At 47.5% G+C, this 27531-nt stretch overlaps 1 protein-coding gene across 4 annotated transcripts in view; it reads right to left on the minus strand.

Annotated features, from left to right (window-relative positions):
- Positions 1-3222: 3222 nt before the first annotated feature.
- The window catches only part of ADGRG5 (adhesion G protein-coupled receptor G5), a 29578-nt gene continuing 5269 nt past the window's right edge, over positions 3223-27531 (minus strand). Inside the window, exons 2-12 of one of the 4 annotated variants that reach the window (XM_036275599.1) lie at positions 18041-18138; positions 17727-17805; positions 16904-17060; positions 16198-16314; positions 15418-15534; positions 13587-13739; positions 12789-12910; positions 12263-12531; positions 11150-11267; positions 8939-9139; positions 3223-8559 (exon numbers count right to left, since the gene is read on the minus strand). In XM_036275599.1, the coding sequence (XP_036131492.1) occupies positions 8950-9139; positions 11150-11267; positions 12263-12531; positions 12789-12910; positions 13587-13739; positions 15418-15534; positions 16198-16314; positions 16904-17060; positions 17727-17805; positions 18041-18104 (1386 nt within the window). In that variant the 5' untranslated portion in view covers positions 18105-18138 and the 3' untranslated portion in view covers positions 3223-8559; positions 8939-8949. Of the gene's footprint in view, positions 9217-11149; positions 11268-12262; positions 12532-12788; positions 12911-13586; positions 13740-15417; positions 15535-16197; positions 16315-16584; positions 16842-16903; positions 17061-17726; positions 17806-18040; positions 18139-27531 lie in introns of those variants that run through there. The other 3 variants (XM_036275597.1, XM_036275596.1, XM_036275598.1) reach the window with 3 other exon arrangements.

A 27531-nucleotide genomic window follows, 5' to 3' on the forward strand; every position in this document is an offset into this window, starting at 1 on the left:
AGGAGATTTTAAGACACCTCTTTCAATTTCATAGAGAAAGGAGGCAAGGACAGAGCAGACTTGAAGGACTCAGATAAACCAGACTTAATAAACATGAACAGAACCATGCACACAACAATTGTAAAATACACATTTCAACCACACCCAGACATTTATAAACGGCTTATATTCTGGGCTATAAAGTAAAGCTCAATACATTTCAAGGGATTTAATTTTTCTCTCACCACAATGTAATTAAGCAAAATATCAATAAAAAATAAATAACTAGGAAATCCCCATACATTTTGAAAAATGTAAAGACACTCTTTTTAATAACATATGGGTCACAGAAGAAATCATCATTTAAAAATAAAAATATTTCTAACAGAACAATAATGAAAATATCACCTATCAAAACCGGTAGTAAATTTTTCTAAAGTAATACTTATAAGACTATATATAAAATATATTAGAAAAGAATAAAGGTAAGCATCCATCTCAAGGAGAGAGAGAAAGAAGAATAAATTAAACCTTGAAATATAAGGCAAAAATTATAAATATAATAGCACAAATTAATAAAATAGAAAGTAAATATACAATTAAAAATCAGCAAAAATCAGCCCTGGCTGGTTTGGCTTAGCAGTTAGAGTGTGGGTCCACAGACCAAAGGCTTGTGGGTTTGATTCCTGGTCAAGGGCACATACCTGGGTTGTAGGTTTGATCCCCAGCCTGTGGGGCAGGCAACGAATCAATGTGTCTCTCTCTCATATCCATGCTTCTCTCTCTCTCTCTCTCTCCCGCCCCCCTCTCTCCCTCCCTTCCACTCTATCTAAAATAATCAATGGAAAAATATCCTTGGGTGAGGATTAATAAAAAAAGAAAATCAACAAAAATCAAAATTGACTTTTGCAAGGTAGATTTATTTAACATTATAAAAAATAATATAATTAGCAACATTAATAGATCAAAGGTGAATAGTCTAATGATCATTGAAATATATACAAAAGAGATGTTCAACAAAATTTAATATCCACTCATGATTTTTTTTTTTTTTTTTTTAAAACCCTATCAAACTAGAAATAGAAAGGCACTTTCTATTAAGGGTGTGTTTTCTTTAGTGGGTACAAGTCTGTTTATTTCACACATACATATTGTATTCGTTTTCTTCTTACAACTTAATGGCTCCAGCAACGCCCATCTATCAGCTCACAGTTCTGAAGTCCATTGGGCTCAGGATGGCTCAGCTGGCTCTCTGCCTAGGTTGAAATCATGGTACCTCTCAGCAGGACTCGTGGCTTTCCGGAGGCTCTGGAAACAAGTCTACATCGAAACTCTTGGATGAATTCAGTTCCATGTGTTTGTTGTAGGACTATGGTCCCATTTCCTTGCTGGCTCTCAGCCAAGGCTGGTCTTTGCTCCTAGAGGCTTTCTGAGTCCTTTCTCATGCTTTCCTTGCGGCCGGTCTAGCAACAGCAGGTCAAGTCCCTCACACACTCTGCATCTCTGAGTCCAGCTGGAGAAGATGCTGTGTTTAAGTGCTCACGTGATTAGACTGGGCACACACAGATAACCCCGAATCATATTGCTATGTAAAATCTGTAACTTTAATTACACCTGCAAAGTTCTTTTGGCCACGTCATGTAATGTCATCCTGTTTTTACCTTTCTTCATCATTTGGAGAAAAATTCAGGGATCCAATACTTTTTTGCAGGAGTAAAGAAAACAGATGAGATGAATTGTAATGCCTTGTTGAACTTCATAGTAAGGGAAGCAGCAGGTTATCAAGAGTCAGGGATGTTTATGGCAACTTGACTCATAATCTCCAAATAAACTTTAAGCAAATATACTTTAAGGTGAAACTATCAAAAATGTCCCTTTGAAATTGGTAGCTATATAAGAAAGACTAGTTTTACTACAGCTGTTTGATATTGTTCTGTAAGACCTAGCCTGTACAGTAAGGAAAGGAGAAGAAATAACACATACAAGAATTGGAAAGAATACACAAATTTCATCATTCATAAATGATATGAGTACATAAGTTTACAGATAAACTATTAGAATTAATTAGAGTTTACTAAGGTTGGATACAAAAATCAATGTTAAAACATCATTATACAATACTATGTAGTAGGCACAATTAGAAAATAACAAAAATTTTAATCATTGAAAAAGGTCCTATTCACTATAAACTTATCCCAAATGCCCCCCCCCCACACCCCTCCCGGTGGTCATGCCTTTATGTAGGCCCCTCCCTTGTGTTGGCTGTATTTAGTAATTCATTTCTAATGAATAGAATATGGCAGAAATCATAAGATGTCATTTCTGATATTAGGCTATTAAAAGACTGTGGCTTCCATCTTGGGTGCTCTGTTTCCCTGCCTCTGATCCCTTGTTCTGGAGGAAGCCAGCTGCCATGTCATGAGGCAGCCCTGTAAGTCCCTTCCACAAGTCAAGCCTTAAGGTGAGACACAGCCCCAGCCATCAACTTGACCGCAACCTGTGAAAAGACCTTAAGGCAGAGGCACCCAGTTAGGTGCATGACCCACAAAAACTGGAGGTGATAAATGTTTATTATTTTAACCACTAAGTTTTGGGGTAATTTGTTACATGTCAATAGATAATCATTACAACCATCATTGATAATACTTCAAAATATGCCAAATAAGAAATAAATCTAACCAGAAATATACTAGAGTGATCACCAACAGTCCCACACTTATGTAGTTGCCTGGTTCGTGACCAAGGTGGCATTTCTGAGCATTAGAGAAAGAGTTGAGTTTTCAGTAAATGGTGCTAGGACAGTTGGGTATCTATATGGGAAAATCAAAATTTGATCCTAGCATATACTAGTCACAAAAATCAATTGCAGATGAGTGATAGATGTGAAGGTAAAAAGCTATAAAACTTCTAGCCAAAGCCCTGGATGGTTTTGCCAGTGGACCAAAGAGTCAAGGGTTCAATTCCGGTCAATGGCATGTACCTCAGTTGCGATTCAATCCCTGGCCCTGGTTGGGGTCATGCGTGAGGCAACCAATCAATGTGTCTCTCTCACATCTATGTTTCTCTCTCTCTCTCCCTCTCCCTCTCCCCCCCCCCCCATCCCTCTATTTGAAAATCAATGGAAACATATCCTCAGGTTAGGATTAAGGAAAAAAACAAAAAACTTCTGGGCAACAAATAGAAAGATATCTCTCTGCCTTGAACCAGGGAAGGATTTCTTAAACACAAAAACACTGACTATAAAGAAGTTTAATCAATTAGACTATATTAAACTGAAGAATTTCTATTCATTGAAGGATGAAAAAAGTAAAAAACAAATCACCGAGGGGAGAATATATTTGCAATAATATAACCAACAAAGGAGTAGTATCCAGAATATGTAAATATCAATAAGAAAAAGGTGAGAAGCGAACCTGGGATAAGTACTTGGGTGCGGCAGTGTATCTAGAAGAAACTGCCAGAGGCCTCGGTGAGGGGTGGGGACAATTCGACAGGTAGGCAGACACCCCAGGAGAAGTGCACTATCAAGGTCACTGCTGAAGGCAGCCCCCATGACCTCTGAGGAGCTCCAGAGTAGTTGCTATGAAGGTCAGGAGGCAGGAGTACCTCTCCATCAGCCAGCACCCCCATTCCAGTCTTCTCACAATAATGGTGAAGACCCTGGGGTAGGATGTAGAAAGCCTGGCTCTCTGACAAGGGAAGGTTTGTCCAACACACAGAGGCTGACACCAGAGTGACACTGGAGCCAGAGGCATCTGTCGCAAGGATGAACCCTATAGTAAACAGGCAATAGATTTGAATAGACACTTTCAAAAACAAGAGGCAATCCAATGGCCCAATAAATAAACTAAGAGGTGCTCTTTCTCGTTAATTACCTTGGAAATGCAATTTACAATAGCAGTGGGATACCACTACACAATCAGCAGATTACCATGGAACAGTCACACAGGCTGGGAGGGACTCTAACTTTGTTTTACCACTTCAGAAAACTGGGATCATCCAGTGAAGTTAAAGACACCTACAACCTGTAGCGCAGGAGTTCTGCTCATAGATAGATAGATAGATAGATAGATAGATAGATAGATAGATAGATGATAGCTTGGAGAAAGCTGCATATGTCTATATGTGTACCATGACTTTTGTAGGAGAATGCTCATGGGGCATTGCTACCAATAATGGCCCAACCTGCAAACGTCCCAGACATCCATCAGCAGGACGGGCTCACAACGTGTAGTGTGGTCCTTACTGGAATAGCATAGAGCAAAGAACACGGATACACGATGTCCGCACACGACAACCCAGATGACTCCGACAAATAGAATGGTGAGTTGAAGGAAGGTGGGTTCTGTTTGCACAATCTTCCAAAACAGGCAACACCAGAACCCTATTGTTTAGCGATGAAGATTCAGGTGGTAAAACCATCAAAAGTGAGGAAGTGGTTCCTCTAAATGTCAGGATGTTTCCCTCTCTGGAGCAAGGGCTGCAGAATAGAGGTTGAGGCTGAGGGCTTCTGGGGTGGTGATGACATGAGGATTTGCTTTGTCATTTTTGTTCAATTGTGTATATATCCTGTGTGTGCTCTATAGTGCACAATCTTTTTAATGTTTAAAAGTAAATAATTACATCAATAAAACTGCCACATACAGGCCACTTGTCCTTCCTTCTTGGGCTCCATACTCAAGTTAGAGACAGGCCATCCCAACTACCCAGGACCCGAAGTACCAACTTTGATGACTCCCCTACTCCAACCTGATGTCCAGTCAGGCATTCCGTCCTGTGGGTTCCACCTCCCCACACCTCTCGGAGCCTCACCCTCCTTCCGTCCCTTCTTACCCTCTGGTTTCTCACTTGCCCTTCCCACTGCCACCCTACCCACAAATCCCACTTGCTTGTTCTTTCTCTCTCTCTCTCCTCTTCACACCCCAACCCCAAGCCTTTGCCCAAACACTTCTCACCCTCCCTCTCCTCCTGTCCCATCCTATTCAACACTGAGGTCCCAGCTAGAAGTCTTCTCTTATAAGAAACCTTCCTGCCAGGCTGCGTTACACCCCTCCCCCTGCCCTAACACCCTTGCCTAAGGAAACAGCAGCCCACAGGCTCCAGGCTCCGGCTCTGGGGAGGTTTGTGTTCCTACAGCCTGGGTGCCTGGGGTGAGGGAACGAAGATAGGACCCTCGTGAGACCAGAGGCTTCCACTGTTGGGGACAGCTGAAAGGAAAGTCTGGGGTGTCCCTGAGAAGCAGCTCCTCAGCCTCAGCAAAACGTCCGCTGGACCAGGCAGCCAGGGATGGGGCAGCAGGAGCCAGCATAAGCGACCCCATGGACTTGAATATGAGGACATCAGCAGTGACCTTGAAGCGCTGCAATTGAACTGCAGGCCCTTTGCCCAGATTCCTTCCAAGAGAAACAGAAGTTTCCCAGCTTGGCATTTAACTCAGGGCCTTGTCCACGGACGACACACTGAATGTCCTGCTCATGCAGGGGATGGGGGTTATTAGAGTCTAATGTGATGTAAACATGAATAATGAACTGTGACATTTTTGCACCCACATTTGTGTTCACACACATCACACTGTGTTTTCCTGACACACTGGAAAGCAGCGATTCCGGTGCACATTTTCCCCGGCGCATTACCAATGTCACCTGCTCCGCGGACCGAAGAGTCCCCCTGCCCGTCGGTCTGCAAGCTACCACTGACCACCATGCCTGTCTATTTGACTCTCTTTTCTGTTCCTCTGGTCAATCTGTTTATCCCTGTAACAAATTTCTAAATATACAGGGTGTTTTTTAAAATTATTGTTTGTTATTATTGTCTAACTTCATTGTATTGAGGTCAAAGAATGAGCCCTGTATAATGTCTATTCTATGAAATTTTCTGGAGCTTGCTTTCGAAGCTACTATGCAATCAGTTTTTTAAAATGGTCCATAAGTGCTTGAGAACAATCTGATTGTGGGACACAGAATTCAATTAATGTCCATTAGATCGAGCTTTGTACTCACGTTGTTCAAATCTTCTATAACTGGTCCCATTTTTTTTTTAGTTTTACTATTAATAATTAAGAAAAAAACATTTGGAATATCCCATGTTGATGATAGATTTGTCAGTTTTTCTTTATTCTATCATTTTTTTAAAATGTTGAAAAGTTTTGTTGAAGTAAAGTTGCACATAATACGATTCATTCATCCCTGCCCCTACATCTGGGGGGGGGGCATTTCCAGGAAGTGGCCCCATCCCAGAGCCTGGACCCCAGTGGGACTCAGGACCACATGCCTGGGGCTGTTTCCTGGAACCACCAGGCTCATTTCGTATCACCGTGGCCATATCCCCTCTTGGGTAGCCCTGGGCTTAGACCCTTGGCAGGGTCTAAGAGGCCAGGCCCAGGTTGGAGGTAAAAAGAGAGGTCCCAGTCAAAGCCTTGCTTCACTTGGTTGCCAACCCAACCTCAGTCACAGCCCCCCAAAGCTGCCCAAGGGGGGGGCAGGGAGTTTTCATGATCCCTTGATGCCCTAATTGGGGAGCACCCCAAGGCCTAGGGGTCTTGTATAAGTCAAGGCTGGGCTAAACCAGGGGGACTCAAATGGAGGCTCACCTCACCCTATAGAGGTGGGGATACACTCTCGGAGTCAGAGCAGAAAAGATACTTTCTGCGGGGCAGTAGGGGAGATTCCTTGGAAGAAGTAATAAATGAGCCACCAGATATCTAACTAGAGCAAAGGATTAGAGAAAGGAAGAGTGGGGGACATGTGGAAACAACATGGAGGCTGCATTGTGTGGGGAGTATCCCTAAAATAGCAAAAGGCCAGCAAGGCGATAGCCGAGGCCATTCTGGCGAAAGGGGGAGGAGTGGCCAAGCCCAGGGGCCCCAGAATGTGCCCGGTGAGGACCTGGGCCTGGGATTTAGACAGGTTGGCCTCTGAGATTCAACTGACACTGTTAATAATACTACAAAAATACTAATGATAACCATAATAACCACTTACTGAGCACTTACCCTGTGCTAAGCCTCTTTATGGATTATTTCATTTAACCTTCAAAATAAGTCCTACTGTTTTCCCTACTTACAGGTGGGAAAACTAAGGCACAAAGCAGAGCTGGCATTTGAGCCCAGGCAGCCTGGTGCCAGAGCCTGCGCCACTTACCACCTACTGAAGGGCTATTTGCATCAAGAAATGAAAAGGGGAAAATAAAAGGGATCCAGCTCCAATTCCTTCCCTGTGCCATTCAGTCCTTAAAATCTGTGTGAGGGCCTGGAGCAGGGCCCTGAGAGCCTGTCCCAGCCCACTGCTCTAGGGTCAGGCATTCCCAGAGCACAAGACCCCAAGAGCCAAGCGAGCCGCGGTGCTGGGTAAAGAGAAATGGCTATGTGAATAGTGCTGACATTCCCCCTGGTCACTGAGCAGATGCAGTCCTGAAGGCAGGACCTCTCCTTGGTGTGTCATGTTCACAGACAGGTGACTGCATTTCCAGACGTGGTTTTGGTGCCTGGGAGCACAGGCTAACAGCGTCCCCTGGTGTGCAATCTGGGAAAGGCTCTGGCTTCACGAGTTTCTCATTTGGTCTGACAGGTCAAGAGCAAGGGTGATTCTCTGCATCTGTGGCCTGAGCTTGGATTTGGAACATACACCCTCATGCCTACCAACAGAAATTCAGATCTACCCAGTCACTAAAGAGCCCAGTCACTGAGACCCAGCTGGCTCAGATGGAGGGGAAACAGGCATTCCCCTCCTACCCCCAGGAAGCCCTTTGGTCCCAGCCACTGGTCTAAATGGCCCAGGGAGACTTGGGAGCACTGGAAAGAGGAGGAGCCTCTGGGGAGGACTAGACTTTCTGATCTTTGAAAACCGTGGGCATGAAGTTGTGGTCATCATAGTTTTGGGGAAATTAAAGGATAAGCGGCCTTGGGCACAGGCTGGTGAGGTCTCAGACAGTGGGTCTCTAAGCCCTGGGCCCTGGGCCAGGCTGTGCCCAGGAGGAAGGTGGCAGAGCCCAACAGGCAGATGGAGTTAATGGGGCCCACTATGACCCTCTTCCTCCCCAGCCTTATTCAGGCTTCTCAAAGTTCTTAGGCTAGGCAGGACCAGAGCCGTCAGCCTCATGCCAGATGTGGAAACCAAGGGTCAGTGAGAAAAGACTTAGAGTAAGTCTTAGTCTTACCATAGAGTAAGACTTAGAGCCAGGCCTTGAAACATGGCCTCCTGGCTCCCTGGCCAGAGTTCTGTCCTTAGGCCTGGCCAGCTGGGCCCAAGCACCGGGGCAAAGTTTGCTGACCCCAGTAAGGTTGGACCTGACACAGTAGAACGCCAAGGGCATTCTGGGCATTTCCCTCTGGGTCCGGGGAAGCCATGGAGGTAGAAAGCCTCCCTTGAGGGCACTGGGCCTCCAGTGTCCAGCAGCTGGTCTGCCACTTGCTCTGGTGAAAGCCAGGGCCTCAGGATGCAAGCAGCCAGAAAGGTTAGGTGTTCAGGCCAGGAGGTCCAAACTACTGCACCATCTGAGAGGAGCTGAATGTCTCCATCATTGCCTCCGCCTCTGCCTCTGAATGACACCTCTGGGAGCAGAACCACAGGAAGAGGAAGAAACCTGCAAGCAAAGGATGATCAGTGAGAGCATCGTGGGAGCATCGTGGGAGCATCGTGAGCCTCTCCCAGAATCCAGGGACCGCCTTGGTTGGGGTGAACTGAGCCTCCCTGAGACCCAGGAGTAATTATCAGAATTTCTTACTGCTGGAGGCCTGAAGGGGTGGAGCATGAGCGTGAGGACCCGGCCACCGCTGGTCCAGAGGGTGCCTTTGTACAGATTACAAGGAAAGGCCCTTTCCTCTGAATGTGGCCCCTAACCAGCTTGTCCTGGGGCTGGATTTCAACCCCTGACTTGCCCCCTGACCTGAACCTTCCAGCAGTAACACCTACCAGATGTGCACAACCCCCAAAGCTTCCTTCAGTTTGCCCACAGGACCCACCGTAGAGAGAGTTAAAGATGGTGAAGAGGAAGAGCTGGGGCAGCAGGACGATGCCAAAGGAGAAGAAGGCCAAGGCCCAGGTGGTGCCCAGCAGCACGGTGAGGCCCAGCACAGTGACGGTGTCTCTGCAGGCCCGGGTGCCTGGCGCCTTCTCCCGAGCCTTCAGTCTGCGCAGGGCCCGCAATGCCCAGGCCAGTACCACTAGGTTGAAAAGGGACGTGAGGCCACCATAGCCCATGACCAGGGCTCTGTGCACCCCAGGGCTCCGCACCCAGCATCTGCAGGGGAGAGGCGAGGTGTCAGGCTCGGTGTGGCTCTCAATAGGCTCTTGGGCTTCTTGAACCCAGTCCGGTCTCCCAACTTAGACCTCTTGTTCTTTGTCTGACTGCACATAAAGTGATGTCCTGGGCCCATCTTTCCAGCAGGTCACCATGGTAGGACCCACCTGTCACCTCAGCCCCCTGCCTGCAACCTTCACGTGCCCCCTTTCCAGCCCCTTGCCTCCCCACGACACTTTCATAACGGGTGTTGCCTTTACCCCAGTCAGACACAGTGTCACATATTTTCAGTAGATTAGCCCATTCAAAGCTCCTAATGACCCTATGAGGCAGGTACGTAATCATCCCCATTCTACAGATGAGGAAACTGAGGCTCTGGCTTAGGAACACACACTAGTAAGAGGCAAAAGTGGGACTTGAAGCCCCATGGTCTGAGCCCAGAGCCTGTGCCCCTGACTGTCACAATCACCTGCTCGGGCTCCTGCCACTGCAGTCATAGGGGTCCTTGAACATTATTTTTGGGCTTCATCCAAGTCCATGAGCGTGGCATGGACCGCTCCTTTCCACTGCCAGATAATACCACATTTATTCATCTAGTGTCGGGTCAGTGGGCATAGGGGTTATTTTCAAGAGTTTTTTAAGTTGTTGTTTGTGTCTAGGAATACATATATATGTCACTTCACACCTGTCAGAATGCCTATTATCAGAAAGACAAGAAATAACAAGAGTTAGCAAGAATGTGGAGAAAAGGGAACCCTCATGCACTGTTCATGGGGGTGTAAATTGGTGCAGTCACTATGGGTAACAGTATGGAGACTCCTCAAAAAATTAAAAATGGAACTATCATGTGATCCAGCAATTCCACTTCTGAGTTGTTGTGTTTTTTTTTAAAGCTCAGCAGGTGTTGCTCAGTGAATTGAGCATCATCACATGGACTGAGAGGTCCCAGTTCAATTCCTGGTCAGGGCACATGCCTGGGTTGCAGGCTTGATTCCCAGTAGAGGGTGTGCTGGAGGCAGCCAATTGATGTTTCTCTCCACATCAATGCTTCTCTCTCTCTCTCTCTCTCTCTCTCAAAGTCAATAAAAACATATTTTAGAAAGAAAGAAAGAACGAACGAACTTGAAAAGATCTATGCACCTCCATGTTCACTGCAGTGTTATTTAAAGTAGACAAGATATGGAAACAACTAAAGTGTCCATTGACAGATCAATGGATAAGAGAATATGTGGTATGCAGTTGATCCTTGAACAACATGGGGGTTGGGGCGCCAACCCTCTGTGCAGTTGAAAATCCACTTATAACTTTTGACTCCCCCAAAACTAAACTATTAATAGCCCACGTATCACCAAAAGCCTTACCGATAGCTGTTGATGAACATGTTTTGTATATGTATTACATACTGTATTCCTACAGTAACTATAAGAAAGAAAGAATACATTTACAATACTTATTTTAAAAATCTGTGTATAAGTTGGCCTATGCAATTCAAACCCATGTTGTTCAAGGGTCGACTGTACACGTATACAATGAAATATTACATAGTCATAAAAAAGAACTAAGTCTTGCCACTTGTGACAACATGGATGGACCTGGAGGGCATTATGGAGCATTGTGTCCCACAGCAAGGCCTGAGAGCTGGAGGTGGCTGGGCCAGCAGCTGCGTGTTGCCAAGAGACAAAGGTCTTGGAGGCCCTTGAGTGGACATTGGAGTCCAGGCCACAGCATCCTAGAATTAGCTGGCATAGAACTCAAGCCTGCCGAAAGGACCCAGCAGAAGGGGTGTGACAAAGCACCCTGGAAACCACCCTTTGTCTAAGTAGTGGTCCTTCCTTGCCCTACACCAGTGCCCTGCCTGCAGGACACCCTGTTCATGGCCATATGGTCCTTCTGCCAGGGCCAGGGAGCATGCTATAGCCCGGCGTGTACTCACATGGACAAGTTCTGGAAGCCCGTGCTGTTTCCCTGGCTGTCAGAGAGTGGGATTGTGTGACGTCCATAAGCTGAACTCTTGATGGCGAGGAGGAGCAGCACTAGGAAGGCTGGGACCCCTGAGGAGGGGGACAGAGGCTCAGCATCTCTCAGGAGTCCCCAGGGATGGGCTGGCTGTGGGTCCCTGGGGCTGCTGAAACAGAATTCCACTGGGCAAGGGATAGGTAGGGAAAGAGCCTATTCTGAGCCCCAGCCTCTGTCATATAGCCCAGCTTAGAGAAGGCTGTTCTCCAAGATGATGTGAGTGAGGGCTCTAAGGTGGGATGGTAGTGGCAGCAGTCGTGGTCACACTGGGGAGGTGGTGGCTGGGAGCTAAAGGGAGAGAAGGCTGAGGAACAGTTGAGAAACAGACAATAAAGAGGGGCTAGGATGGTGCTGGAGATAACAATGACAGTGATGCCAGAGATAGTGGTGAAGACGAGGATGAGGATGGTAGCCATGATGAAAGTAGTGGTGGGATGTAGTTAAAGTAGTGGTAGAAGTAATCATGGTGTTATAGGTAGAGGTTGTGGAGGCAGAGGTGGTGGTGGTGTTGGAAGCAAAGGTGTTGGAGGTAGAGGTGGTGGAGGTAGAGGTGATGACGGAGGTGAAGGTGGTGGAGGTGATGGTGGTGTTGGAGGTGGAGGTGGTGGTGGTGATGGTGGTGTTGGAAGTAGAGGTGGTGGAGGCAGAGGTGGTGGAGGTGAAGGTGGTGGATATGATGGCAGTGTTGGAGGTAGAGGTGGTGGAGGTGATAATGGTGTTGGAAATAGAAGTGATGGAGGTGGTGGAGGTGTTGAAGGTAGAGGTGGTGATAAAGGTGAAGGTGGTGGAGGTGGTGATGGTGATGGAGGTGATGGTGGTGTTGCAGGTAGAGGGGGTGGAGGCAGAGTGGTGTTGGAGGTGGCAGTGACTATAAGAATAGTAATGTAGGAAGTGGTGATGAGTGTTGGCAGGGATGATTGACCAGTGGTCACTATGAGAAGGAGGAGTGAAAAAGAAAGGGCAGTCAGGAGCAGATTCTCAGACCAGCAGGAAGTCTCAGGAAGCAAGAAGTGAGGGAGGCTGGGCTTACCCCAGCCCACTGCACAGAGTTTGAGCACGTATCTTCGGATGTAGACGTTGTAGACATGCCCCAGGAGAAGGTAGAGGTTGAAGCCTTCAATGGCCATCCAGGTGAGGCAACTGAGCAGCATGTAGTGCAGGATGGCGGCCAGTGCCACGCACGCTGACCCAGGCATGGCCGGCATGGCCAGTGCGGGGCTCAGCAGGAAGGTGACGTTTAGGAGCAGCACGGAGGCATTCAGGTTCATGTGGATGCGTGTTGTGAAGTTACTCTGCTTCCTGTGGGTGGGAACACGGCCCTTGGTGGCCTGGGGACATCACCGAGGCAGCAACCCCCCTCAGGCTTATAGACACACAATGACGGGGACACAGGTCGAGGGGGAAAGGGAGCCAACAGCAGCCACGCAGTGAGGCTGGTCCCCTGTCTTGCGGCCTCCGCCCTCTGGAGAAACCCGTCCCACCCTGGGGACCACGTGGAAAAGAAGAAGTGCTGAGTAGCCGTGGGCAGACAGGCCTGGCACTGGGGCAGGGGATACCTGGCGTGGAAGTGCAGCAGGATAGTGAGCAGGGAAGCCACGATGGAGATGCTACAGCCCACAAGGGAGATGTACGTGAGAGGTGCCAGCAGCTCTGCAGGGAGCGGGGCTGGGGAGAGTTGCTGTGGGAGGGAAGGGGACTGGAGGTCAGCCATATGGAAATGCTTCCCCCAGGCTCAATCAGAGAAATCTGCCAAGACCCCAGTTCCAAACCCCTCTGCCCTACGATCCTCATCATGGTCCTGGCTCAAAAAAAAAGCTATGACAGACATAGTGGCTTTTCCCCACTACTAACTCCCATCTCCTCTTCCTCTGTGTGACCTCCCCTGCCTCTGCGAGAGCCTCCCTTCCCTCGCTGTCTGTACACATGGGTGGGTCCACCACTTCTCCCACTGTGTGTGCACAGGTGCACCACTCCTGGCCTGTCAGAGCCTGTCCTCCTCCTGCACAGTGATTGGTTAAGGGATAGGTATGTGACACACTCTAGGCTGGTGGGACTCAATTGCAAGATTTTGGCTAGTGGAACTGGGTGAGAGAAGCTCTCATTCCACTGGCCTAAACATTAGTAAGACATGAAGCCTGTCTTGGTGATATGGAGCCCCTGGATCAAGCTGTACCTGAAGCCTAACCCAGCCTTTTCAAGAACATAAACCCATAAATTTCCCTCCCCTCCCCCTCCCAAGCTCACTTGAACTGGCTTTTCTATTCCTTACACCAGCCTTTGCCCTGCTTCTCCGTCTTGAGCATGGAGTCTTCTGCAGCTCTGACTACCTTCCCCCAAGCTGGATGCACACATACCATGAGAACAGCAAAGTAGCTGAGGTGGTTGCAGCGGCAGAGCACCTGGGAAGGGGAGAGCTGCTCTGTGTGGCAGCCCTCAGGGCTCCAGAGCCCCCAGTGGCGTTTGCTGGCTCCTTCCTTCCAGAAGACACAGGTAATCATGTAGCCTTCCTAAGGGGAGATGCTAGAGTTGGATGCATCCAAGGGGTGCAGGGGAGGGATCAGGGTCTGGAAATTGTGGGGGCCAAAGGTGACTCAACTGCACCCTTGTCAACATTTTACCAGGCATTGACTGGGCTTTGCCATCAGGCAGACCCAGATTCTAGCCCCACCTACACCATGGACTCTGAGAGTGACTTGGGCAAGTTACATAGAATCTCTGAGCCTCAGTTTATTCATCTATAAAATGGGATCATTTATACCAAGTCATGAGGATAGTGGAAAAATAAATGCAAATGAGGAAACTTGAGTGCCCAGCTCTGGCCTATACAGTAGGTGCTCTATAATCCACCGCCTTCCAGCTCCTCCCTGTGGGGTCCAGAGACTTCCCAGTGGTGGAGAGAGATTCATCCACAGACAACCTTGACACCAAGCCATGTGGGTGGAGGGGTGGGGGATAGGACACAGGCAGTGCCGTGGAAAACCTTAGGAGAAGGGCAGAGGAGTCCTGCGGAAGGAAGGGACAGCTGGGGCACTGAGGCCTTGGAAGACACGTTGGATTGCAACGAAAGTGGAGCAAGAACATTCCAGGTAAAGGGAACTACAGGGGCAAAGGCCCAGAGGAATGAAAGGAAGGATGATGGTGAAATTGAGAGTGCAGAGAAGAGGCTGATGGGAAGATAGGACCAGAGCACAAAGGCTCTGGGCTTTTCAGGAATGCCAGACAGAGAACAGAGGTATCAGAGCTTGCCCACCCTGCAGGCCTACTCTCTGCTTCCCATATCAGTATCTGCACTTCTCCTGAGAACCCACCCCTTCCACAGGGGCAGGTCAGATTAATTCAGCCCGGTCCCTGGGTCATGTGATCCAGGCCTAGTCAATCCACACATTCCATGCTCCTGGGCACAGTGATGGTTCAGGGATGGACCATTACCCAGCTGGACCTGTAGGACTCCATTCTGGGACCCTGGTTTGCACTGGCAAGAAAAACCCTCTGAGCAGAGGGGAAGAAAGTCCAAGACTTCAGCTGCCATCTTGCCACAGAGTGGAGAGCCAAGGGAGGAAATCATTGCTGAGAGATGGAGAGAGGCTAAGCCATTATGGCATCATATCAGCCCCTGGATCCAGCCATGCCTGAAGCTAGACCAGCCCTAGACATTTCATTTACATGAGCCAATAAATTCTCTTTTGTGTTTAATTTGGCTGGAGGTGGTTTTCTATCACATAAAGAATCCTGACTAATATCATGAGTACAAGCTTCTCTCTCTTATTTCTTTGGCAGGGATTTTCAAGGTGTGATGGATTTATTTATTTTTTAATCCTCACCCAAGGATATTTTTCCATTTATCTTCTGATAGAGAGGGAGGGAGGGAGGAAAGGAGGGAGGGAGGGAGGGACATTGATGTGAGAGAGACACATCGATTGGTTGTCTCCCGCATCACCCTGACCAAGGCCAGGGACAAACTGCAACCAAGGCACGTGCCCTTGGCCAGAATCAAACCCACGACCCTTTGGTCCACGGTCCAACACTCTAACCGCTGAGCCAAACTGGCCAGGGCTCAGGTGTGATGAATTTAAAACAGTTTGTTTCCAAGCTGGTTCCACAGGTTTGAGTTAGGTCAAACCAATGTCCAACAGGACAGTCCTAAAGGGGCAGAATGGGGTGGAAACGGGGGTGTCCCCACAGTACCAGGCTTTGGTTGTGCCAGAAGCTGATGTTGATCGGCTCCTTGAGGTTGTTCACGTGTTCGTGGCCCAGCTGGGCCCCCAGGACATAGTTATTGAGCAGAGATGAGTGGTTGTCATTCTGGAAGGGCAACAGAAGGGTTGACTGGGGGGACATGAGGAGACCTGCACAAGGTCCCAGAGCCCCCTTACCAGGCCCTCCTCCCTGGACAAGAAGACCAGCATGCTTTCACATGTACAACATGGGCCAACCTCCCGGCCTTTGCACATGCTGTCCCCTCCACCTGGAAAGCTGTCCTCTGACCACCCTCCTGCTCTACCTCCCCTCTGTTTAATGCAGCCCAGCCTTGTACCCTCCACTTTGCCACTGTCCTAACTTTTAATGCCAAGGTTAAAAGTCACCTTCTCCAGAAGCCCTCCTGGACTGCCCATTGGGAACAACCCCAACCTCTCCCTGATTCACTCATCACTTTGTATCTCCATGGTTATACTCAACTTTGAGCTAAGTCTCTAAGGTCCTAGTCTAATAGTTCTCTGAGAACAGGGACCTTGTGACCTTGTCTGTCTCCTGCCTGGGGACATGCACATTCATAAGTAGGTTCCCAGGGCTCATCTGCACATTATAATTGTGCCTCCCACCGTCTGCTAAAACTGAGGCCCCGGGAGGGGCAATGGCAAATCAGGTTGCAGTGGGCTGACCCACTGATGCTGGTCCCCACCCAGAACCCAGGTGGTGGCATGAAGGCCTGCGGCGCCCATCCTCCTGGGCCCACCATGCACTGACCGGGAAGAAGCGGGCTCTGAAGAAGTATATGCAGATGAGCCGCAGCTCCCTGGGGCTCGTCCTGCAGGCCTTCTGTGTCAGCTCAGCTGGGAACTGCATGGCGTGCCGGGCCCGGGTCTGTAGAGAGCCAAGACCTGCTGAGCCTGGTGTCTGAGGCCTCCGGATCAGCCCCAGCACCTTCCCTGGCCCCACTCCCTGTGAGGCCCTCCTGACCTCACCCCGCGTTTCTTTCCTTGAAGCCTCCACCTGCAGAACCCTCCTCCCTAGCTGCACCTCCTGCCAAACTTCCCAGGATCTGGGTCTTCCCTCCAGGCTTCCCTGGCCTTGAATTTGGGTTACTTGCCTCACCCAACTGGGTCCCCAGAGGACGGAGCTTCTCCCCCTCACCTAGGCAGTCAGCAGGAATCAAAGGAGCTCAGAGTCCCTGGCCTCTCCTGCTGCTGCCACTGTCCCCTCCCCCACCCCACCTGCAAAAGCAAGAAGCAGACACAGACTTAGAGGGGCCACAAAACATCCCCATTTCTGTCATGAGGAACACCAGCCCTGTTTTACAGAAAAGACAACTCATAATTATTAGGACAGAGCCCCAATGGGTGGGTCTGGGGCTGGATGGATCCTGGAGAAAGATCAGACCTTAAACCCCTGGAGGATTTCCGTGGCGAAGGAACTGCCCCCCGCCCCGCCCCATCTCCTGGCCATCTCTGACCTGGGGGGCCCACTCCAGGTCATTGCTGTTCAGCGAGAGGCCAGCAAAGTCGCAGCCCAGCTTGAAGGCCAGGCTCTGAATGGTGCGTGTCTGCAAGGTGACGTTGTAGCCCTTGAAGGTGACATTCAGCAAGCTGCTCTCCAGAGCATGGATGAGCCTGAGGGCCAGAAAGGTAACCAGATCCTGGAATGGGGGTAGGGTGAGAGGGGCTCCTGACAGCCTGGGAGGGTAGGGCTTCCCCCACCCCACACTCCTGTCACCACCACCCCCACCACCCCCAGTGGACCTTTGAACACAGTGTCCCTGGCATACTCTTACCTCCCCACCCCACTCATCCCCTTCTCCTAATTAACTCTTGTTCAGGTCCCAGTTTGTTGACACCTCCTTCAAGAAGGCTTCCTTGGCTGCTCCCTGTTGACTGATTAAAGTGCCCCATAGTCCCCAGGCTTCCCTGGCCAGTCATCAGCATTGGCCTCTCGCCCAGAGCTGCTTGGCCTTTGGGTCGCAGACTCTGGAGAACCCAGCCAGAGTTTTGGAGCCCCTTCCAATAAATATGCACAGACCCAGGATTCTGCATAGTTTCAAGACATCCATGGTTAAGGGCCCCCAACCAGACACTAAACATGATGAGGGCAGAGAGACATGTCTATCCTGCATCTCCAGAGCCTAGTGTTAGGCACACAGTAGGTCTTTAGTAAACGCACAATGAATAAATGAATTAAGAGTCTACACTAGACCAACTTTGGACCACTGATTCAAGGTGCAAGCTGGAAGTAGGGGGCACGGTTGCCTCTAGGTATGCGAGGGGGGATACTCAACTCACTCAGCAAAATTAGTCCCGGTCCGTTTCCGGTGCGCCACCTCCATTTCCTCCATCCAGCGCAGGGGTTCTCGGGCTGCCTCTGTGGGGAGCGAGTCAGACCCTCACCTCGGCCTCTGTCCACAGCTGCCCCCGGCCCACAGCCTGTGGGTGTGAGGCTGCTAGTGCACCAGCCTGAGATTGCTAGTTCACCTTGCTACTGCCCCAGGAGACCTGAGTGCCCCCTGCCAATCTCCCTTGATTTGAGGCCTCCCCTTGCCCATCACAGCCAGGGGTCTGGCTAGAATTGCCCCGGCAGCCCAGCAGAGCCCTCTTACCTGCTGCCCCACTCTGAGAAGTCACAAAACACAGGCACAGGAAAAGGGCTGCGTGGCAATCCATGTCCTGAGTCAGGTCTCCAGAGCCAGTTCCTGGCCTGGAAAAGGGTCATGTTGTCACCATCAAGGTCAAAGAGTGACCTCTAACTTCTCGGTGTCTGGTATGTCCCAAGGGTAGGAATACAGCATCTTATTTGATCCTCATTAGTACTGCATTTCACAGATAAGGAGGCCGAGGCTCAGACAGCTTTGCTTGAGGCAGCCAGTCTCTGCGGAGCCAGAACCCTTGAGCAGCTGGTGATGCCTGCTGTTAGCAGTTCTGCCTGCGGCACTCCATTCTCCCCAAAATATGGTCTTTCTGGGGTCTTTTCCCATGGCCCTGACCTCACACAGGACGTTGCTTAGGAACAAGCAACATGTAACCCTGTCCAACCCTGTCATTGACCCACCATGTGACTTTGGGCAAGGATCAGGCCCTTTCTGCCCTCATTTTCCTCAGTTTGAAAATAAACTAGTAGCCCGGCTGGTGAGACTCAGTGGATTGAGTGTCGTTCCATGGACTGAGAGGTCCCAGTTCAATTCCCAGTCAGGACGTATGCCCAAGTTGCAGGCTCGATCCTCAGTAGGGGGCGTGCAGGACGCAGCTGATCCATGTTTCTCTCATCGATGTTCCTACCTCTCTCTCTCCCTTCCTCTCTCTCTAAAACAATCAATAAAACATATTTAAAAATAATAAAATGAAATGAACTAATAAACTTCTCCTTAAAGGCAGCTATTTGCTGAAGCTCCACTCAAAGGAGAGTAAGTGAATAAAATAGACGCCAAGCCACGTAGACACAACAGTGGGAAAGCAGACAAGAGCAGACGAGTGATACCAGCAAAACCTAGGGGCTACAAAGCAGCTGATACATTTAGCTGATCATAAAATGTTGAACCCAAGTGCCTGCCGGGGGGGGGGGGAGGGATAGTGAGGAGCCAGCTAGCTCAAGCCTCACAACCTTGGAAACACTTGAGAAGCAGAGGCAGCGGGAACCTCTGAAGGCAGGTCCTCCTCTGAAGGAGGGTGAAGCTCAAAACGGGATTATTGGTTGCGAGTCTTGAAAACGACCACCTTGGTCCCCAGATCTTCTCTGGCACCTGAGTTGTCCAGGTGCCTTCCTCACCATACTGCCATCCTCATCCCCACCCCAGCACAAGTTCACTCCCTGGAGATGGCTCACTGAGAGAATCAGAGGGCAAGGGGGTGCCACTCTGGCACAGGAAAATGAAGCCCTATCCCCACTCAGCTTCCAGAAGACTGCAGCAGCCATGCCGATTATGTCCAAGGCAGGAGAAAACTGTTGTCCGAAGAACTGACCGTTCCAAGAACAGTACCCTGTAGTGACTGAATTTTGGTGTTCCTCCATAAAATGGCCAGAACGAAGCTTACACGGAAGCTTCAGCTGTCACCAGGCCCTGCCAAGCAGTGAAGTCTTCAGTGCTCCAGAATGGTCAGTCAACGACCAGTAAGTCTTTTCATCCTCACCCGAGGATATTTTTCTATTTATCTCCAGATAGAGTGGGAGGGAGAGAGAGAGAAACATTGATGTGAGAAGGACACATCGACTGGTTGCCTCCTGCACAACCCCGACCAGGGCCAAGCACCAACCGCAACCAGAGGTACTGCCTTTGACTGGAATCGAACCCGAGACTCTTTGGTCCGCAGGCTGACACTCTCCCACTGAGGCAAACTGGCCAGGGCAGAACCAGCAGGTCTTTTAAAACATACACTCACTCTCTCGGGAAGCTGCTAGAGGATGTGCTCCGACAAAATGAGGGCGTGAATCATGAAAGAAGACACGGTACAGGAAAGCCCACCAGAGGAGCGAAGAGGCTACGCCTCAGACATTGGGTGAAAAGAAGGCACAGGCTGCCCTGGCCGGTTTGGCTCAGCGGTTAGAGCGTCAGTCCGCGGTCCAGAGAGACCCGGGTTCGGTTCCCGCTAAGGGCGCGTGCCTCGGTTGCAGTTTGTCCCTGGCATTGGTTGGTCGTGCGGGTGGCAGCCACTCGAGGTGTCCCTTGCACGTTGATGTTTCTCTCTTTCTCTCTCTCTTCCTACCACTCTATCTAAACAAAAAATGTCCTCCGGTGAGGATAAAAAAAAAAAAGAAGGCACAGTTTGATGGCTGGGCAGCAGGACGCGCGCACATCCTGTTCAGGGGGCAGCAGACCCGAGAAAGTTCCGGGCCGGGGCAGGGGAGGGGAGTCCCGAAGAATAATAGAAGGGAAAGAGAATATACAGACTATCTGGCAGGTTTGAACATCTAAAACATTATTTTGAGACATGCCCTATAAAAAGCTTGCAAATGAAAAATAAAAGCGAGCCATTAATTTCTGAAAAACCAAGTTGTACAAGAAATAAAATGTAATCTTGCTACACAAATTGACTTAATCGGGAATAAAGTTTATACAGTCAAAATGAAAACATGGACTGGAAGATTTACTTTTTTAATTGTGTAAAACCATCTTAAAATGATTTTGACTTCCATTTACAGTGTAGAGAGCCATGGGAGAGCATTGCTCCTATCACAAGAGAGAAAGCCAAATAATGTACAGAATTAATTTTTGAGAGCTGCAGTCACAAGGTAACCAAGTAAACTGATCTCCAGTGCCCAATAAGCCCTTCAAGGATGAGCTGCTTCACCCTCTACAGAACACAGAAGGGAGAGGAAGTTGCCACAAAAGCAAAAGAAAACAACTGATATCTTAATGAATTATCAAAGTCTGTGAACAAGAGTGGCAGTTTAGAACCCCTGGGAACCTCAGATACAAGGGGCGTCCATTTCTTCCCGCAGTTTTCTTCTGTGTGCTCATGAGAATGACTGGAGGAGGGCAGAGGCTGAGGGAGCCCCGAGTGCCACAGGCAGGCAGGACCTGCCAAGGCTTGAGGGTGGAACAGGAGCACCTAGAGAAGCCGTCTGAGCTCTGGGCCACGCACAAGGTGGCGACTGGCTGCTGCTAGAGACAGACATCTGCACCCTGGCCTTCCTCTGACGTGAGACCCTCATCCCACGGGTCTCTGACCTGCTACCAGGCAAAGGGGGGTAAAAACTACCCCAGACCCTGCAATGACATTAGGCAAAAGCCACGTGCTGCTGGCAAGGAGCAGGAAACCTACTAGTGCCCAGTATTTTGCGCTGATAGAAAGCAGAGGGCTACTGCTGGGTAAAAGGCAGAAACCTCACTCACACCCAGACCCCTCCAACAATGTAAGACAGAGTTTGGTTCCCATGGGGATGAAGGACAGGAAGTCTGCCTGCATCTATGAATTAGAGGCAGAGGTTGTCAGTCACTGGAGGAGAATCAGAAAAGCTAAGAAACCCCCAGTCCTGGGGCTCAGGTACAAGGCTACTTAAGACCGAGGCTAGAGCAAGTGAACCATGAATCCACGGCCTCTACCAGGTAACAGTAACAGTGGTCTACCAGTGCCAGAGGGGCTAGAACACAAAGCAGGATTTCCTCTGTGGTGCATACTTGCAAAGCTGACAGTGGGCAGAAATACTGAGAAAAAGCCCTGTAGAACTCAAGGCCTCACACTAAGCACAAAGTAGTGGCAGTCCACTACTACAGAAACTTGAAGTCTGTAACTATAGCAACAACAAAACCTAAACCCAAATCAACTAGAGACTAGATTGACTCAATGGCCTGTACTAAAGCTATAACATAAGAAATATGCTCATTTCTAGGTATTAATATTATTTACCTCACTCACTACTGTTCTTTTACACACAAATGCCTGGTATTCAATCAAAGATGATCACACATACATAAAATCAAGAAAAAGAAATGACCCATTGTAAAGAGATAAAAGAGACAACAGAACTAGACCCAGAAATGGCTAAAATGTTGGAATTACCAAGTTAATAAATCTCTAGCCAGAATGATCAAGAAAAAAAGAAAGAAGGCACAATTACCAACATCAACAATAAAAGAAAGGCTTTCACTACAGAACCTACTGACATTTATAAAGATAAGGGAATCATATTAATAAATTATGCTAATAAATTATATAACTTAGATGAAATGGGAAAATTCCTTGGAAGATCAAACTACTATAGTTTACTTGAGAAAAAATAGATAATATTAATAGTCAATTATTTATTAAAGGAATTGAATTTATAGTTTAAATGCCTTCCCACACAGGAATATAAAGTACAGCATAGGAAACATAGGCAATAATATTATAACAACTATATATGGTGCCATGTGGGTATTAGACTTATTGGGGGGAACACTTCATGAATTATATAAGTGTCTAACCACTATGCGGTACACGGGAAACTAATATAATACTGAATGTCAACTGTAATTGAAAGATAAAAATAAACTTTCCCACAAAGAAAATATTTGGCCTACATGGCTTCATTGGTTAATACTTCCAAACAATAAAAATAAAAATAAAAAGATGATGCCAATTCTACAAAAACTCTTCCAAAAAATAAAAAAACAAGAAAGAAGTAACAAGATCTTAAACTTATGCCTTCAGAAAATAAAGGAGGCAGGAATGCTTCCAAACTCATTTTATGCCAATATTTTTGTAGTGCCCAGAAAAGAAAACTACAGATCAATATCCCCTCATGAATATAAATCAAATCAAAATCCCTGCTGGAGGAGACTTCTGATCAAGATGGCACGGTAAGTAAACACGGTCTCACCTCCTCCCACAACCACATCAAAATTACTAAACTACCCATACAACCATCATTTAGAACTGCCTGACCTCAAGCTGAATGGAAGTCCTACAACTACGGAATTAAAGAAGCAGCCACACTGAGACTGGTAGGAGGGGTGGCAGTGCGGATAGGCTGGTCCCATACCCACGTGTGGCAGATAAAAATCAGGAGGGACATCTCCACTGGGAAGGTCCTCTCTGAGGAGTGAGGGGTCCCCGTCCCACACCAGGCTCTCAGCTCAGGGTTCCAGTGCCAGGAAGAGAAGTCCCCAAAACTTCTGGCTGTAAAACCAGTGGGAACTGAGGCTCAGGGAGGCTGAGGCAGCTGGAGCCCCAGGCAGCTCCTCTTAAAGGGCCCGCGCACAGACTTACTCAGACTTGCTCCCTCTAAACTTGGAGGGGAGGCAGCTTGAGGGGCACCAGAGACATATAGGGAAGAACTGAGCTGTTTGGCCTGAGGACAAGGGCTGGAGAGGCGATTTTCTCCTGGACAGACCTGCTGGCAGAGGATAATGTTCCTTTGGTGAGCCCTTCCCTGGGGCAGCAGACAGGTGCCTTATCTGGAACTCCAGCAACCTGGCTCACACTGTTGGCCCCGCCCTGGTGATTCCCTGAGGCCCTGCCCCACCCAACTTTCAGGCCCACCCAAGCTGTTTCCAAAGGCTTTACAATAGGATTGGCCTGTCTTGGATCCTGCTTCAGAGTTTCCTAAAATTTCTCAAACAAGTTCATCTGGTCGCAGGGAGCCCCATACCTCTCCTTAAATGGCCCCAGGCCTGGCACTAAAAACAGCCAGCCTTGATTCACATGGCTTTTCCTGGACACCTCCAAACCCAGCACAAGAGGCAGCCATCGAAAGATCACTCTGTAGCTCATGCCGGGTGGCCCTGGAGAGAACACAGGCTGTGGCTGACCTTGTCCCAGAGCCAGCACACCCAGTGGACAGCTTCAGACCACATCAAAGCACCACCACCCAACCACCTCCACAAGTGACACACTCAATGAGTGGACTCAGTGGGTACCAGAGCCCTGCTGAAGTAAGTCTGCTCTGTGTGGTGAGCCCTGCACAGCTGAACCTCCAAGGTAGTCAGAGGCCAGTGGTCAATGGGCACAGCCAGTCCTTGTAGTTGATCAGCCTGAGTTAATCCGTCCCATTGCCAAAAGCAATCAAGACTCAATTACAACAGAAGGGTATACAGTCCACACTAGGGGTGCACCTCGAGGGCCCAGTTGGTATGATCAGGGAGGCTGTGCCACTGGATCCTACAGGAAACCTACAACAATAGGCCACCCTACGAAGCCTAGGAGACATAGCAACTCTACCTAATACATAGAAACAATCACAGGGAAGCAACCAAAATGAAGAGACAAAGAAAGATGTCCCAAATGAAAGAAAAGAACAAAACTCCAGGAAAAGAATTAAACAAAATGGAGATAAGCAATGAGTCAGATGCAAAGTTCAAAACACAGGTTAGTTAAAAAAAACTTGGTGAGACATTCAAGAAACTTAGTGAGAACATCAACAACATAAAAAAGGACCAGTCAGAAATGGAGGAGGCACTAATTGAAATAAAGAATAATTTACAGGAATTCAATAGTAGAGTAGGTAAAGCCAAGAAGCAAACCATCACTTTGGAATATAAGGAAGCAAAAAATATCCAATCAGAACAGCAAAAAGACAAAAAAAAAAAAAAAAATCTAAAACCATGAGGATAGTGTAAGGAGCCTCTGGGACAAGGTCAAGCATGCCAACATTCACATCATAGGGGTGCCAGAAAGAGAAGAGAGAGAACAAGAAATTGAAAACCTATTTGAAACAATAATGACAGAAAACTTCCCTAAAATGGTGAAGAAAGCAGACATACAAGTCCAGGAAGCACAGAGAGTCCCAAACAAGATGAACCCAAAGAGGACCACACCAAGACACATCATCATTAAAATGCCAAAGGTTAAAGACAAAGAGAGAATCTTAGAGCAGCAAGAGAAAAGCAGTTTGTTATCTACAAAAAAAACTCCCATAAGACTGTCAGCTGATTTCGCAAAAGAAACTTTGCAGGCCAGAAAGGAGAGATAAGAGATTTTCAAGGTGATGAAAAGCAATGACCTACAACCAAGATTACTCTATCCTGCAAAGCTATTATTTGGAATTGATGGACATATCAATAGTTTTCCAGACAAAAAAAAAACTAAAGGAGTTCATCACCCCCAAACCAGTATTATAAGAAATTTTGAAGGGTCTTCTTGAAAAAGAAGAACAAAAATATGAACAATAAAATGGCAATTAATACATATCTATCAACAATTGAATCTACAAACAAAATGAGCAAGCAGAACAGAAACAGACTCTTAGATACTGAGAACTTTTTGTTGCTTGCCAGATGGGCGGGAGTTGGGCGGATGGGTGAAAAAGCTGAAGGAATTAAGAAGTACAAATAGGTTGTTAGACTGATGAACCTCAAAGGGAAGCAGGAAGGGTGGGTGGGATGAGATAAACCAAAAAACTATGTATATATGCATAACCAATGGACACCAATAATAGTGTGGGGAAGGCTGGAGGGGGCCAGGATTAGGGAGGAGGGTGTCAATGGGGAAAAAAGGGGGGACATCTGTAATACATTCAACAATAAAGATGAGTTGTTTTTCTTTTTAAATCCTTGCAGGATATTTTGTAGAAATTGAGAAGCTGATTCTAAATTTACATTAAAAGGCAAAAGACTAGAATAGCCAGAACAACTTTGAAAAAGAAGAACAAAGTTGGAGAACTCACACTACTGATTTCAAGGCTTACTATAAAGCTATAGTAATCAAGATAGTGTGTTATTGGCATAAGAATAGACGTACAGATGCATGAAACAGAATGGAGAGTCCAAAAGTATACCCAGATAAATATGATAAATTGATTTTTGACAAAGATACAAAGCTAATTTGATAGAGAGAGTATAATCTTTCCAATAAATAGTTCTGGAATAATTGGCTATTCCATGCCAAAAATTAAAAGAACTTGCAGCCATACCATGTGGCATAGATAAAATTCAACTCAAGCCCTGCCCGTGTGGCTCCATGAACTGAGCGTAGTCCCATGGACTGAGAGATCCTGGTTGGAGTCCTGGTCAGGGCACATGCCCAGGTTGCAGGCTCAACCCCTAGTAGGGGACGTGCAGGAGGCAGCTGATTGGTGTTTCTCTCTCACATCGATGTTTCTACCTCTCTCTCTCAAAAAAAAATTTTTTTTCACTTAGAATGGATCATAGATTGAAGTATCAAAACAAACTATGAAACTTCTTTTCTAAAAAGGAGAAAGTCTTTCTGACTTTGGGTTAGACAAAGATTCTTAGAAATCTAACACCAAAATCACAACCCATAAAAGAAAAAATTGGTAAACTGGCTTTGATCAAATTTTAAACTTCTGATTTTTGAAGGTCATTGTGAATACAAGTCCTAGACTGGAAAAGAATACCTACAAACACATATCTGATTTTTCTTAAACAAACATGTATCTGGACTATATTAAGAACTCTTACAACTAAATAAGAAGACAAACAAACTTTTTTTTTTTAAATGGAAAAAGACTTGAACAATCACTACAGCAAAAAGTATATAAATAACAAATAAGTACATAAAAAGATGCTCAACATCATTAGTCATTAGGGAAATGCAAATAAATACCACAATGAAAAACCAGTGCACACCTTTTTTTTTCCCTTTATTGATTTTTAGAGAGAGAGGAAAGGAGTGGGAGAGAGAGAAACATCGATGAGAGAGAACATTGATTGGCCACCTCCTGCATGCCCCTCACTGGGGATTTGGCCCAAAACCTGGGCATGTGCTCTGACTGGGAATCGAACCGATGACCTCTTGATGTATGGGTCGATGCTCAACCACTGAGCCACATCGGCCAGGCCCAGTGCACAGCATTTAAATGGCTAAATTAAAACTGACTGGTGCCCTGACTGCTGTGGCTCGGTTGGTTAGAGCGGCGGCCTGTGGTCTGGAGAGACCTGGGTTCAGTTCCCGCTAAGGGCATGTACCTCGGTTGCAGTTTGTCTCCGGCCCTGATTGGGTCGTGTGGGAGGCAGCCACTTGATGTGTCCCTTTCATGTGGATGTTTCTCTCTCTCTTTCTTCCTCTCTCTCTTTTCCACTCTATCTGAACAAAAAATGGAAAAATGTCCTCTGGTGAGGATAAAATAAGTAAATAAATAAAACTGGCTGGTAACGCCAACTGTTGTTGAGGCTATAGAACAGCTGGGACTCTCACACTTGCTGGAGGGATGCAAAATGGGACAACCACTTTACAACTGGTAGGAAGGGTTTTTTTTGTTTTTGATTTTTTATGAAGTTAAAGATACACCCATAGAACCAGCAGTTCTATTTCTAGATATTTTCCCAAGAAAAATGAAAACATCTGTCCACACAAAAACCTATAAGCAAATGTTCATAGTAGCTTTATTCACAATAGCCAAAATTGGAAACAATACAAATATCCAACAAATGGTGAAAGATAAACTGTGGTTTAATCCATTCAGTGGAATACCATTCAGCAATTTTTAAAAGAATGGGGAGCTGATATAGGCAACACCTGGATGAATCTTAAAATCATTGTGCTAAGTGAAAGAACCCAGACACAAAGCATGTGATTCCACTTACGTGATCTTCCAGAAAAGTCAAAACTATAGTGTTAGAGCACATATCAGTAGTTGCCAAGAGAAGGTATTGACCGCAAAGGACACAAGGTAACTTTTCAGAGTGGTAAGAAACGTTTTATATCTTGATTATGATAC

This window comes from Molossus molossus, unplaced genomic scaffold (genome assembly GCF_014108415.1).
Source record: "Molossus molossus isolate mMolMol1 unplaced genomic scaffold, mMolMol1.p scaffold_m16_p_21, whole genome shotgun sequence".
NCBI lineage: Eukaryota > Metazoa > Chordata > Mammalia > Chiroptera > Molossidae > Molossus > Molossus molossus.